At 37.0% G+C, this 13665-nt stretch overlaps 1 protein-coding gene across 7 annotated transcripts in view; it reads right to left on the bottom strand.

The window, feature by feature from the left end:
- LOC120068939 overlaps positions 1-13665 on the bottom strand; it is a 54184-nt gene that overhangs the window by 4760 nt on the left and 35759 nt on the right. For 2 of the 7 annotated variants that reach the window (XR_005479398.1, XR_005479401.1), the window contains exons 13-15: positions 13548-13661; positions 9682-9763; positions 52-446 (exon numbers count right to left, since the gene is read on the bottom strand). Coding sequence is in view for 1 of the 7 variants with exons in the window: in XM_039020577.1 (XP_038876505.1) it covers positions 9682-9763; positions 13548-13661 (196 nt within the window). In the remaining 6 variants the exon portion in view is untranslated. Of the gene's footprint in view, positions 1-51; positions 447-6488; positions 6928-9681; positions 9764-10363; positions 10577-13547; positions 13662-13665 lie in introns of all 7 variants that reach the window. The other 5 variants (XR_005479399.1, XR_005479400.1, XR_005479397.1 and 2 more) reach the window with 5 other exon arrangements.

The raw sequence follows: 13665 nt of genomic DNA, 5'->3' as shown, positions 1-13665 counted from the left end.
AATTGATTAACCATTCTCCGAGTATAATGTAGAGGAAAAGTCAGAACATACCTCCTAGAAGGATCTAAAATCTGTTCATCAATCTCGAGAGAAAGAACCAAAGATTGTTGTGCTTCCATCACCCTCAATTGTTTAGCATCTCTGCAGGAAGAAAATCACAAATGTTTTTTGCACCTCTATCACTGCATAGGAACAAACAATTGAGGGTTTGTGACGAGGAGCTAACTAGACCACCGAAATGATGCCAATAGTTTCAGAGACTGATTTCTTCTAGTAAATCAAAGGTAAATTCTTAATACTAATCAAACCCTCGTAACTCCTAATAAATTCCATACGAGAATGAGACTTACTTGACCAATGCTCCCATCTAGATGTAAGTCCCTATAAAGTTGTCATTTTCTCATAAATCTGAGATTCGCAAAATCTTCATCAATCTTCATCAAGGCCTTGTCATCCATAAAAGGGATTAATGGAAATCTGATACCGGAAATAATCTCTAAAGCAAAATGAATTTCCTTCCAAAAACAATGTGCGAACAGTCCAATAACTACAGTAACAGAGTCAAACTAAAAATCCACAACCCAAAAGGAAGACTCTTGAAAACAAGGAAAGTGAGAATTTGCTTCAACTAGACCAATAGACTGCCTCGACTCACAAGTTTGGCAAACTGCTTCTGCAAAACTTCACAACTTTGACTAGCTAGTCTGCAAATCCTCATAAGGTTCAAACAAAATTGATGTTCAAGTTTCTCATCTTGTAAACCTTAGAAAGAAAATCTCTAACCATTTCCCCAAATACCAACTAGGACATGGATATTCATTCTTCCCCCACCACTAAGCCAAAAAACACACTCATAAAACCTTCCATAAAAAGATTTGAATTTAGGGGGTGTTTGATAAATGGGTATGAGTTGAGTTGAGTTGGGTGGGTATTTATTACCCATGTTTGTTAAGCCCATAAAGAAAACCTGGGTTATTAAAACCCCATTTTTTACCCACTCAAAACTCATTTTTTATCCCCTCAAAACTAGGACCTTTTATATTAATATGATTGTTTTCAAAACTTATTATATTAGAGAAATATTGTTGTTTTGCTAGAAGTCGAGGGTTGAGGATTGGATTAATGTAGAGGTCGAACGTTGAGAACTCGATAAACAAAGAAAAACTTGGAAACAATATATATTAGAGTTGTCGTAGGTTGAAGTTTCGACATAAATAACTCGACAAACAAAAAAAAACTTGGAAACAATATGTATAAAGGGTTGTACATAAGTCGAAACTTCAACCCTGGACAAGTGAAATCTCGCTAATTTTGTGATGAGGATCTCGCTCTAGAAGGAAATCTCGCTAGAAATGTGGGCTAAATCTCGCTATAGAAGGAAATCTCGCTAGAAATGTGGGCTGAATCTCACTAATTTTGTGATGAATATCTCGCTCTGGAAATCTCGCTAGAAATGTCGACTGTTGAAATGCAGAGCACACACATGGGTAGACTTGCATCGTGGCAAAATGAGAAGTATGAGCTAAGAGCGAGATCGTTGAGAGTGAGATCAGCGAGATCCTTGAAATCGAGACCAACGAGATCATTGAGAGCAAGATTTTGAGCGAGAAAGTGGGAGAGAGCGAGATTGGAGAGAGCAAGACCAGCGAGAAAGTTAGAGAGAGCAAGATTTTGAACGAGAAAGTGGGAGAGAGCGAGACCAACGAAAAAGTGGGAGAGAGTGAGAGCAGCCTCATGAGCGAGATCCTCCTCATGAGCGAATCTCGCTAATTTTGTGATGAGGATCTTGCTCTAGAAGGAAATCTCGCTAGAAACGAGGATCTCGCTCATGAAGATCCTCATTTTTTTTTTTTTTTTTTTGGAAATATGTTATTTCTATTTATTGGCTTTACTCCAACGTGGCTGCTACTTACTTTCAACCTAACACTCAAAATTAATTTCACTCTTTAATAAATGCACCCAACTCTCTCCAACAACCACTTCTTTCTCCCTCTTCTATTTATAGATGACTTCCCACACTCATACGTTTTATATTTCCATTGTCTTTCTCCACTAAAAAAAGGTATGCTTTTGTTGGTTACTCTTTAGTTCAATTTTTTTTTTTTGTGGGTTACTTCTTAGTTCAATTTATTTTATTTTTATTTCTAATTTAACTATCATTATTTTGTGTTTCTTGTGGGGTCCTAAAACTAATTGCACAAATCATTTCCTAATTAGTTTGAGGAGTTTGTTATTTTGAGGTTCAGAGTATCTCCCTTTTTTTTAGGACTTATTTTTTTATGGAAATAATGTTATTTGTTAATTGTTGACACATTTTTTGAATACTTAGTTACAAATTTGGCGACATTAATATTTTTTTTAATCTGATACTTCTCAAATTTTTTATGAATTATGGGTGAAATAGTACTATTATGTAATTTTTTTATCTAATAATAAGTTCATTTACAATGGTGAAAAAACAATGAGGATCTCGCTCATGAGGGGGATCTCGCTTAATTCTCATTGGGAAATAACACCATTAAATCTAAACTATAACCCAATATGTCCAATACCGACGCTTGACATCGTTTGCTATTCTTTCTTAATCATGAAACATAATCCGCCAAATACGTTACCCTTCAGGAATAACTTGTGTATCCCTTTCCCTGTAAGATGGATTACTGTTGAAGACCTCTTTTCGATCATGAGAATTATTTCACACTCTCAAATACAGTGTTCATAACACTAACCACGTTATTGAAAAACTACCGAAGGATAGAGAGACAACCGACATATGCTAGGGCACTGCATTTAGGCAGTGACCTTCTTCGCCTAATTACGAGAGTGACTTGGCATGTCGTGAAAAGCACCTTGAATGGATAGATGTACCTTTACGATTCTATGTAATATGCTACGGTCGACTGGTTTGTTGAAACCAACAAGATGTATGGACGTAGAAGAGCATGGTTTGTGATATTTTCCTACACATTCTTGTACACGATGTCAAGAATCGAGTGGTACGCAGAAACTTTTCGAGTCTGGTGAGGCAGTTTCGAGATATTTCAACGCAGTTCTTTGGGCAGTCTTACAACTTCACACTATTTTGTTAAGAAAACCAGAAACCGATCAAACAATACATGCACCGATGGAAGATAGAAGTGGTTTCAGGTACAAAAAAGTACTCAGTTTTTACATGAATACGTCAATAAATATGCATGCAACGATAGTTTTTTTTTTTTTTTTTTAATTCATTCTGATCATTTGAGAGAAACAGAATTGTCTAGGTGCGTTAGACGGCACATACGTTAAAGTGAATGTTAGTGTCGTTGATCGACCTCGATATAGGACGAGAAAGGGAGAGATTGCACAAACGTTCTTGCGGTGTGTGATCAAAATGGGGAGTTCATCTTTTGTTTTGCCAGGGTGGGAAGGGTTTGCAGCCAATTCAAGGGTTCTTAGGGATGCGGTTTCGCCGAACCGTACGGATGGAGGGTTCCAAAAGGTATTATAATAACCGTATACGTTATTTAAACATGCGTACCTGCCACAACACATGTGCATGACATTTCGAAACGTGTACAGGATACTATTACCTATGTGATGCTGGATACCCCAATGCTGAAGGATTCTTGGCGCCGTACAGAGGAAAACAATACCATCTCTCTGATTGACGTGGAGCAAGAAACGTACCGACAACTGCAAGAGAATTTTTCAACATGAAACATTCTTCAGCAAGGAATGTTATCGAGCGAGCTTTGGGTTGCTAAAGGGGCGGTGGGCTATTCTTAGGGGAAAATCATTCTACCCAATACAAGTCCAATGTCAAACAATAACTGCATGTTGCCTTATTCACAACTTGATCACAAGGGAGATGGGAATCGGTGCAATGCTTGATGTGCCCGATGAGGAGAATTCTGCATCAGTTGATCTTGATGGGGATCATATTGAATTTGTTGAATCATCAGAGGAATGGACTAAGTTCAGGGATGACTTAGCAGTCGAAATGTTTACTCAATGGCAAAGAGCCTGATTATTCAATGTTCATTGCTTACTTTTCTTTTACTATTGAATGGAATTTAATTATGGAACATTCCAAGTATGTCGTGAAAATGTTTTGTGCCAAGTCTCTGTGTGAACAAGTTAAATTGGAACATATAATTTCAGCAGTTTATCCTTTGTTTGTGCATGTATTTAATTTATAGCATCTTTTCATTCAACAAACGTATGCATGCAGCATAATGGCGGGTAATGGTAAGAGGTCTAAACACGTATGGTCGAAGGTGGAGGACGCTAAGTTGGTGGAAGCTCTATTGTATTTGGTGGAGACCGGTTGGAGGTCCGATAATGGGACGTTTCGACCAGGATACCTACAACACTTAGAGCGAATTCTGCATGAGAAAGTGCCTGAGTGTGCATTGAATCAGAACACCATTGAGTGCAAGGAGAGGAGTCTGAAGAAACAATACAACGCAGTATCAGAGATGTTAAGTCAGTCAGGGTTCGGCTGGAACAAGGAGTTCAAATGTGTCTAGGTCAAGAGGGAGATTTTCGATCTTTGGGTTCGGGTAAGATTCTAGAAAAAAAAAATGTACGGATACGTGTTATAATATAAATATTAATAATGTGTATGTGTATCAATGCAGAGTCATCCCAATGCGAAGGGGATGTGGAACAAGCCATTCCCACATTACGATGACCTCTCCACCGTATTTGGGAAAGACAGAGCAGTAGGGCAATCCAGTGAGGACCCATACGTGATGGCGACGAATGCATTCAGAGAGTTTGAAGATGAGATTCAACTTGGATCATAGGACTGTCACATCCCTGAGGTTCGCCAGACAGAATCACCATTAAATCAAGATGAAATAGATGAAGAGCCAGCAGAGCAATCTATAAGTAGAGCGAGTGTACCTACTGAGTCATCTCGAGGCAGTAAGAGGAAGAGGTCATCATTCCAAGCTGAAATGATCGACATCATGAGATCGAATGTTGAAATGCAGAGCACACACATGGGTAGACTTGCATCGTAGCAAAAGGAGAAGTATGAGCTGGAGTTCGGGCGTCGGAAGGAAGTAGTAAATGTCATATACAACATTGATGGCCTGGATGAGGATGATCAGGTCACCCTTATTGACCTCGTTGTCACAGACATTCAGAAGACAGATTGCTTCCTTGCAGTACCAGAACACGCACGGAAGAGGTACTGCCTCCGTCTACTAGGAAGAAACATGTAGATTGACCACAACCCTATATTTTGTTTATAGTTCTTTTGGATAACAGCAAATGGACAATGGACTGTCATGTCGAAAATAATGATAACTTTTGCATACTTGAAAATATGTAATTTTTGTGTTTGTAAATATAACTAATATTATAAGTATCGAAAAGAACATATATTTTGTAAATTTTTTTTGGATATATATACATACAAACATTCAATATGAAATATATATACCTTCAATATATATACATACAATATACAATATACCAATTAATTGAGCAGCAATATGAAATATATTTTGTTGGTATGTTTTACCGATTGAAGAGAATTAGAATTATTACAGCTTTTGAAAAGAATATATGAAAAATAATCTATTATGTTCTACAAATTGAGAAAAAAAATTGAGATCGTCCAGTTTATGTCATAAATGATTTGAGAAAATACGTGTATATTTGAAAATTAATCAACAATAGCAAAGCATAAAACTAAAAAAAATAAAAGAATGAAATAAAAAACAAACAAAAAAATAGAACTAATCTCATTAAAAAAAAACTGCATCAAATCCTCCAACTCAACTCAACTCTGCACAACAAACACAGACAATTTAACTTCCTAGATAATTTAACTCTCCATATAATAATTACCAACCCAACTCAACTCAACTCAACTCTCTACTTTTATCACATACTAAACACCCTTAAATAATTGGATAACTCCCGAAGCTCCACGATCTTTCTTATGAAAAAAAGGCTTGCTCTGGAAGATTTCAAAGCTCATCCAAACTAGCTTCAAACCAACCCAGAAGGGAGAAAGAAAGGAAAATCTTATGCTTGTAGCTCATATCGTCCACCAAAATACCCGCTCTCCTTATACCAAATATGAAAAAAGTATCACAGATGCAACAACTTTGAAATTCCATCATCACAAAATGGCAGAAATCGGATTCTCATCAGGAAAAGAGAGAGGTCGAGAAGGCCCAAGGTTATAGGCATGAGAAAGAAGGTGAAGGAGTGAGGACAAAAATGAAATAGATGAAAATCGAAAGAGAATTGGAAACAAAGATCTGCATGGCCGAGGTGGCGGTCAAAGGTAGCAATTGCAGCAGTCAGACATGGTGGGAGAGGCAAACTGTGAAATGATTTCACTTTGTCTTTTATTACTACAAGGGTACAAAGCCCTATTTTAAATAGAATACTGATTTAATGAAATAAGGAAAATATTGACATAGAAGGAAAGAATCCTACAGAATAATTACAACAAATAAAACCAAATAAAATAAAATATTTACATAAATCAACACTCTCCCTCAAGCTGGTTTAAAGACATCATCCATTGCTAGCTTGCTAATCAATTTGTCGAATTGTAATTTTGGAAGCCCCTTTGTCAGTACATCAATAATTTGCTCTGCTGTAGGGATATAGGTAGTGCATAACACTCCAGTATCAATCTTCTCCTTTATAAAGTATTTATCAACCTCCATATGTTTTGTCCTATCATGTAGGACTGGGTTGTGTGCTATGGAGATGGCGGCCTTATTGTCACATAAACCCGTATAGGCATTACCTGGATAAACTTCAATTCTTCCAATAATCTTTTTATCCATATACCCTCACAAATGCCATGTGCTAAAGCCCTGAATTTTTTTTATCACTAGTAAGAGAGTCATCAAAGTAGTAAAGACCATCAAGTAGACTGGCAGTTCCAATCATCTCTTCCGAGTCCTGATCCTGAAACCAATAGTGAGTTGTAGAGAAAATGATATGACAGTTAGTGTCTTTAAAAAGTTTACTCAGAAATAAAAAATTATAGGTTAATTTAGGGACATGGAGCATAAGGTGTAATGTAATTTTTTCTGTCAGACGAATAGTTCCTTTTCCTGCAATAGAATTGAAACTACCATCTGCAAGTCGAATTTTCTCTGTGCTATATATAGGAAACATGAATAAAAAAAGTGATATGTACTGGTCATATGGTCTGAAGCTCTGGAATCCATGATCCAAGGAGATGAATTAAGAAAAGAAAAAGCTTGAGGACAGTTACCTGTTTGTGCCAAGGAGGTACTAGGATTAGCCGATGACGAATTGATCTTCAACAGCTTCAGTAGTTAATCAACTTGCTCTTTACTGGATGATTGGAGTCGGTACTATTAGCAATGGGGGTGTGGATTGATTATTACCTTTGACACCTGGCTTGTTGTTCTTCCAGTTTGCAGGCTTTCCATGGATTTTCCAATAGGTCTCATGAGTATGGCGGGCTTTGTTACAATGATCACACCATATCCGGGGTTTGTTTGGTGGCAGGGAAGCATTATTGGCTTTGGTTTCAATCATCATAGCAGATGTCTCAACAGTGTGTGCTTTTCTTGTCCAACATAACACTTCGACGACTTTCCTCCCTGCGAACCTTAGAAAAAACTTCATTGATGGAGGGGAGAGGTTTTCTACAAGTAACTCTACTTCTAATCTCATCAAATTCATCATTGAGGCTAGTGAGAAATTTGTAAACATGATCGTCCTCCACCGCCTTCTTGTAGTGTGCTTGATCCTTGGTCGATTCCTATTCAGAACTTTCAAAAAGGTCTAAGTCTTGCCAAATTCTTGTCAGCTTGTGAAAATACTGTGTAACTATATCTCCTCCTTGTCAGATATCACCTAGCTTGAGATTCAACTCCAGTACTCGTGATTGATTGTCAAGGTCTGAATACATTTAGTTGACATTGACCCATAAATCCTTTGCTGTAGAATAACACATGTAATTGGAACATATTTCCTCATTCATGGAATTGACCAACCACATCATGACCATGGAATTTTCATCCCAACTAGCAAACAACGGATATGTCTTGGTCGGTGCCTTTTTTTCACCGGTAAGATACCCAATCTTTCCTTGTTCACGAATATACATCTGAATGCTTTGTGACCAACGAAGGAAGTTGTCTCCATTAAGTCGAATTGTGGTGATTTGGACATTTGGAAGTTGACGATTGTTGGAAACTTTGGCCATTGATGATTTTTTGTCGGACGTGTGCTATCAGATCATAACAACACCACTAACAAAAAATAGAGTTAAAAAATAAAAATTACTCACAGAAACAATAGCCTCATTAGAAGAGAACAAGAATACTCGTGGCAGATCAGATCTTGGTGGCCAAGAAAACGATTGACGACGATAGAAGAGGAAAGGTAGTCGTTCAGTGGTGTCGATGAGTAGACCTAAGATAAAATCGCGAGAGAAAAACACCTCCACTTGCGTCAGATCCGAGGTGGTAGGTGAAAATGGCGTGGAAATGAGCGAAATCAATGGTAGATCTGAAGGAGCGAAACCAATGATTGACAACGACGAAATCAACGTCGGATCTGAACGAGCGAAATCGGAGACAACGATCGGCGAAGATCTGAAGGAGCGAAATCATGTCAAATCTAAGCAAAATTGACATTCACAAGTTGACGACGAGAGAAAATGAGCGAATCGATGACGAAAATGGCGGGGGCTGGGTACGACGGTAGCAAAAATTAGGGTTAGAGTTTTTTGTTTGAGGCTCTGATACCATATGAAATTATTTAACTTTTTCTCTTATTATTACAAGGGTACAAAGCCCTAATTTAAATAGAATACAAATTTAATGAAATAAGGAAAATATTGACAGAGAAGGAAAGAATCCTATAGAATAATAACAGCAAATAAAACCAAATAAAATAAAATATTTGCATAAATCAACACAAACGACAACGGCAACGAGAAAGGACAACAGAAGAGAGCTAAGGGCTTTAGCAAAAAGGTCAACGAAAGAAAGATTGGGTTCTGACGGGGATGGGCCAAAGCTTTAACAAAGTTTTGTTTTGTTTTTGACGAGGATGGTATCGGGGGATGAAGGAGCCGATAGACGAAGACCAAAAAATGGACAATGGCGAAGACTTTGACGATGAAGACTAGGATTAGGTTGAAAGGTTAGGGATGGGTTGGGGGAGGGAAGCCATTGGGGAGAGAGTTTTAGAAGTCAGTGTACTACTCCAATTATAACCCATTTGCCGATCATGGATTATGTTTAAACAGTCATCAAACATAATGTTGAACTCTACCTTGATACTAGTTGAGTTGGAAAATTAATTGACCGCATCTAGATGAGGCTTTTATGTTTGGGCAACTTAGTCATTTGGAGAAGAAAAAGGCAAACAGTTGTAGTAATAAGTAATTCAGAAGTTGAATATCAAGTTCTAACTTTTAAAATTACTAAAGATGAACCTTTGATGGGCTCTTTGATCTTTGAATATTTTTTAATATTCTTTCCTTTTATAATTAGTTTCTTTATTTTAAACTTCTCTTTGTATCATATTTACCTACTAATGGGTTCTTTGAGAAATAAGAAAAATCATTTCTCCAAATATATTGGACTTCCACCCAGAAGACGGAAGCCAACAACATGAACAAATTAAGACGATAAGAATTTTCTATTTTACAAAGGAAACAAGGGAATTTCATACCTTGTTATAAATTTCTGCAAATTGCCGGTTGCCAACTCTAGGAGATCCGAAATTATACATGGTCACAGTTACTGCCTCGTGCCTAATTTAGAGAAGGAAAGAAAAAATAGAAAAGAAAAGGATAAGAAAGACTTTCTATTGCAGGGTATTGAAAAGAGGATTAACTTCCAATTCTTGCCAATCAAAAGATCAAGTAGGATAATTTTTTTTATTTAGTCTGCAAACCCAATTTTCTGTACAGCTGATATCATATTGTATAGTTCTCTACGAGAGTTATTGAACCTTAAAAACTAAGTTTATTACTTGGAAAGCACGTGTTGAACATAATATTCTATATCATATTGCGAATTTAGGTAAAAATAAAACAAGCATGCATTCTTAGCCGTGAAATGGAGCAAAAAAAGTGTACATAGAGTCAAATTATTTTAATATATATATATATTTTTATATATCCGTGAGTAGACGGCTAGCTTATGCGCACATTGACTAATCTCACGGAACAACTTGTCTGACTGTACAACATTTGGGTGTCAAGGATTTTAATGTATTCTTATGTTTTTGTGTTGCAGTAAACTGTCAAAATTGCGCTCATATTGCGGCCGCAATCACGATAGATGACAAAACAAAAAAACAAAGAAATCATGAGATTTGTAGAATCTTTGATGAAATCAAATCAAATCACCTTCATTCTCAGCTGAACCGACAAGGAAAGATATCCACGCTGATTTGGAAAAAATCCTAGCTCTAGGAGATCTATAATAAGCAGCCAAGACTCCCCCAAATCATCAGGCTTAGTCCTTGGAGGAATCTCTTGAAAATCCATCACTTTGGCCTCTTTTGTTCGAGATCCTTAGTGGACTGTTGGTGCACCATCCTCTCTATTATCTTGCCCGGCCTTATTTTTTTTTGAAACAGAAACAAGACTTTTTCATTGATATAATGAAATGAGTCAAAAGCTCAGAGTACAGTGAAACATTCAAAGAATACACAGAAACAAAATACAAATACAAAGGACAAATCCTTAGAGACAAATGAGACTAAACTAAAAACAGACACGATCCTATTTGGTCAAATACCTAGCGACAACTATCTTCCTTTCATTACAGTATTTCTGAACAAGTTCCTGGAGGGGACAAACTTTTCCAAGCAAAAAATTCTGACAAAGAACCGAAGCTTGAAAACATCAGTGACAAAGAACTTTGAAAGCAGATTAAAGTAATTGAAGCGTGAAGCTGAACTCTAAACCAGATTGACTAGAAATCTGCCATCGAAGAAGCCCCCTATAAACAGAGCCAACCAATCTTTCTGGGCAACCATGTACAAAAGAACAAGAAGTCTTGAGAAGGACATCCAAGGACTTCGACAGACAACACAAGGATGAAACAATCAGATAAGCAACAACAGACCAGACCCTCCCATCTGAAGCTTCCAAAAAGACAAGATAAATCCTCTCGAACTAGCCATCTTACAGAGAATAAAATTTGAAGCCACTTCCAAGACCAGAATAATTTATCAAGCAACATGAAAACACCCACCAACTAGAAAGACCTCCAAGATCTCCTGAGTTCCATGGCAGGACTTCAAAGAAGAAGATAAAGCAAGATAGAGACCCCAAAATCTCACAAACAACTATAGCCAAAACTCAACCAAGAACGACACCACAAACATCGATTATTGAATGCAGATGCTTGGGAATATCTTCCTTATTGAGAGGAGTAAATAAAGAAACATCAGTCTTACCAATCAATTGAGCTTCCTCCGGTTGAAATAATTGAAAAATATCATTACCAAACCCATCAATTGTCTCTTCCTCATCTAGTAATTCCTCTATTTTAGAACTTTCAAGCTCTTCACTACTAGCACTTACTATTGATTCTTCATTTGAATCTGAATCTGAATCTTGCTTTTTGTGATGAGTATTACGTGGAAGATTAGCTGGGAGACCTAATTCAGACTTCCTTTTCTGAAAAGAATCTGAAGGAAGGTATGGTCTCTCTCTTAGAAAGAGCAGGGGCCTGAGCTCAGGCACGACACTCTTCTAACAAATTTGGATTATTATCTGTGACACTTGACTTGAAGATAGGTCTTTTCTTTTTGTTTTTGTTTTTGTTAGCAAAGGCCGGAATTTGTGCTCTGACCCCACGATTCATCAACGAAATTGAATTTTTAATCACTGCACATGCCTTAAAGATGGTTCTCTTTTTACTAGGAAAATGTTTGGGATAAAGCTTCAAAAAATTTGAACATCACTACGAAATAGAAGGAAGATGAGAAGGTGCATTGAAAGAAGCACAATTTGCGACCTTTGAAGGAATGAGGGGGGAGCTTGAGTGTTGTTATTTTGCAGACTATTACTGAAAGGTGAATGGCAATCTACATGGACAATTGTGTGTTCAGTTGCCTTTATCTTTTGGATTTCCTTCGAATAGCTATCAATGGACATTTTTTGAAAATAATTTCACACACCACAATCAAGGGCGTCCCTTGGACTACTTTCAAAACTTTGAAGTGCAGCCAAAATCTCTCTCCTCATTAAAATGTTATCTGTGTTCACATCTACCTAGATTGGATCTCTACTGACTTGCTCTTTCGTCTGTAGTAGGGAGACACTTGCCGGATAATCTCTGTTATTACTTTCCGGTGGACCCTGTGTCAACTTTTCCTTTTGCATTATCTTCAAACAAGATGCAAACGGGTTTCTTGAAAAATTGTGTGGATTACTGGGGGCAGCAAGAAAAGCCCAATCTAGATTCAAGCTAGAAGAATCTATTTCTTTGTCGTTTATAACTTGCTTTAGTCGAAATAAATCAATTGGGTTGGAAAAATCTTTAAGAAACATGGCGCCTTTAACTTTGATCGGAGGGTAAAAAAATTCTATATAACCATAATTCAGAAAAATGTTTCCTCCATTTTTATCTATAATTTCAATAGTAGATGGCATAAAACCACAAAAATTTCTTTTAACTTGAGTTTTTGCTTTAGCAACATTAATAAGATTCAATGTTTCAAATGCAATTGATTCTAAACCGCCAAAATAAGACCCCATAGTTTCAAATGTTTGTTGGCTCCAATAGTCTAATGGAAGATTTTTAATCGAGGTCCACCCACTGTATCCTTTCACCACATTCGGTCGACTGTGCACTTGCGTATTCCATTTTTCAAATTTCAAATGAAACTGACCACACTCTTGCCATTTCCCGGGGTAATCAATTATTTTTCCCACATTTCCTTGATCCAAATGAATCAAAACATTTTCCGCGGACCGAGGATTGCTAATGACATCTGTATCAAAGTATAACTTTAGTGTGTTCGCTATTTTTGGCCATTCATCAAACTCAAACAGTCGTGATACAATCCAAAGATTGTTAAAATCTGTCTTAAAAACGTCAAAGTTCTTTTGAATCCAGTAAAACAACTTGCTCTGTTTATCGGATGCTAAAATAGGGGCATACTACTTGCTGAAATTAATGTCCTCCATGCTCTGTTTTTTCTATATTGGAATAGGGTATCGTGCTCCTTTTGTCTTCTTCAGCGATTTCAACATGAATAGACCCAAAATCCTTAGTTTTTTGTAACATTGCCATTCTTTTCAGACTAAGATTATTGCCTGATGTAAATTTGTATGCGAACAAGTGTAAAGGTCTAATTCATCTTGCAAAAAGATTGAATCAACGTAAATAAAGGAGTAAGCTTTAAAGAGTTTTTCATTCTTTTGTTCTTTTACAATCTCATTGTACTGTTCATTTGTTTAGTTAAGTGTTTCATGTTCTTTACTTCCTTTTTCTATGCTATATGTTGAGAGTTGTCCAAGACAACGTCCAAAGCCCACGAAGCATCACTTATTCATGTAGAAAATAAACACTCACCTTGCAAGTTGACTTGACGAAAGTTCAAGAGCAAGAAGTGTAGCTAATGCACCACCCAAACTGTGACCTGTAACATAAACATGCCATTTGACTGGTGGCTCAGCACATTCATCACTGC

The sequence above is a fragment of the Benincasa hispida genome, unplaced genomic scaffold, assembly GCF_009727055.1.
Source record: "Benincasa hispida cultivar B227 unplaced genomic scaffold, ASM972705v1 Contig159, whole genome shotgun sequence".
Classification (NCBI taxonomy): domain Eukaryota; kingdom Viridiplantae; phylum Streptophyta; class Magnoliopsida; order Cucurbitales; family Cucurbitaceae; genus Benincasa; species Benincasa hispida.
Note: the sequence above shows the minus strand (reverse complement) of the source record. Positions and strands in the feature narration are given on the sequence as shown.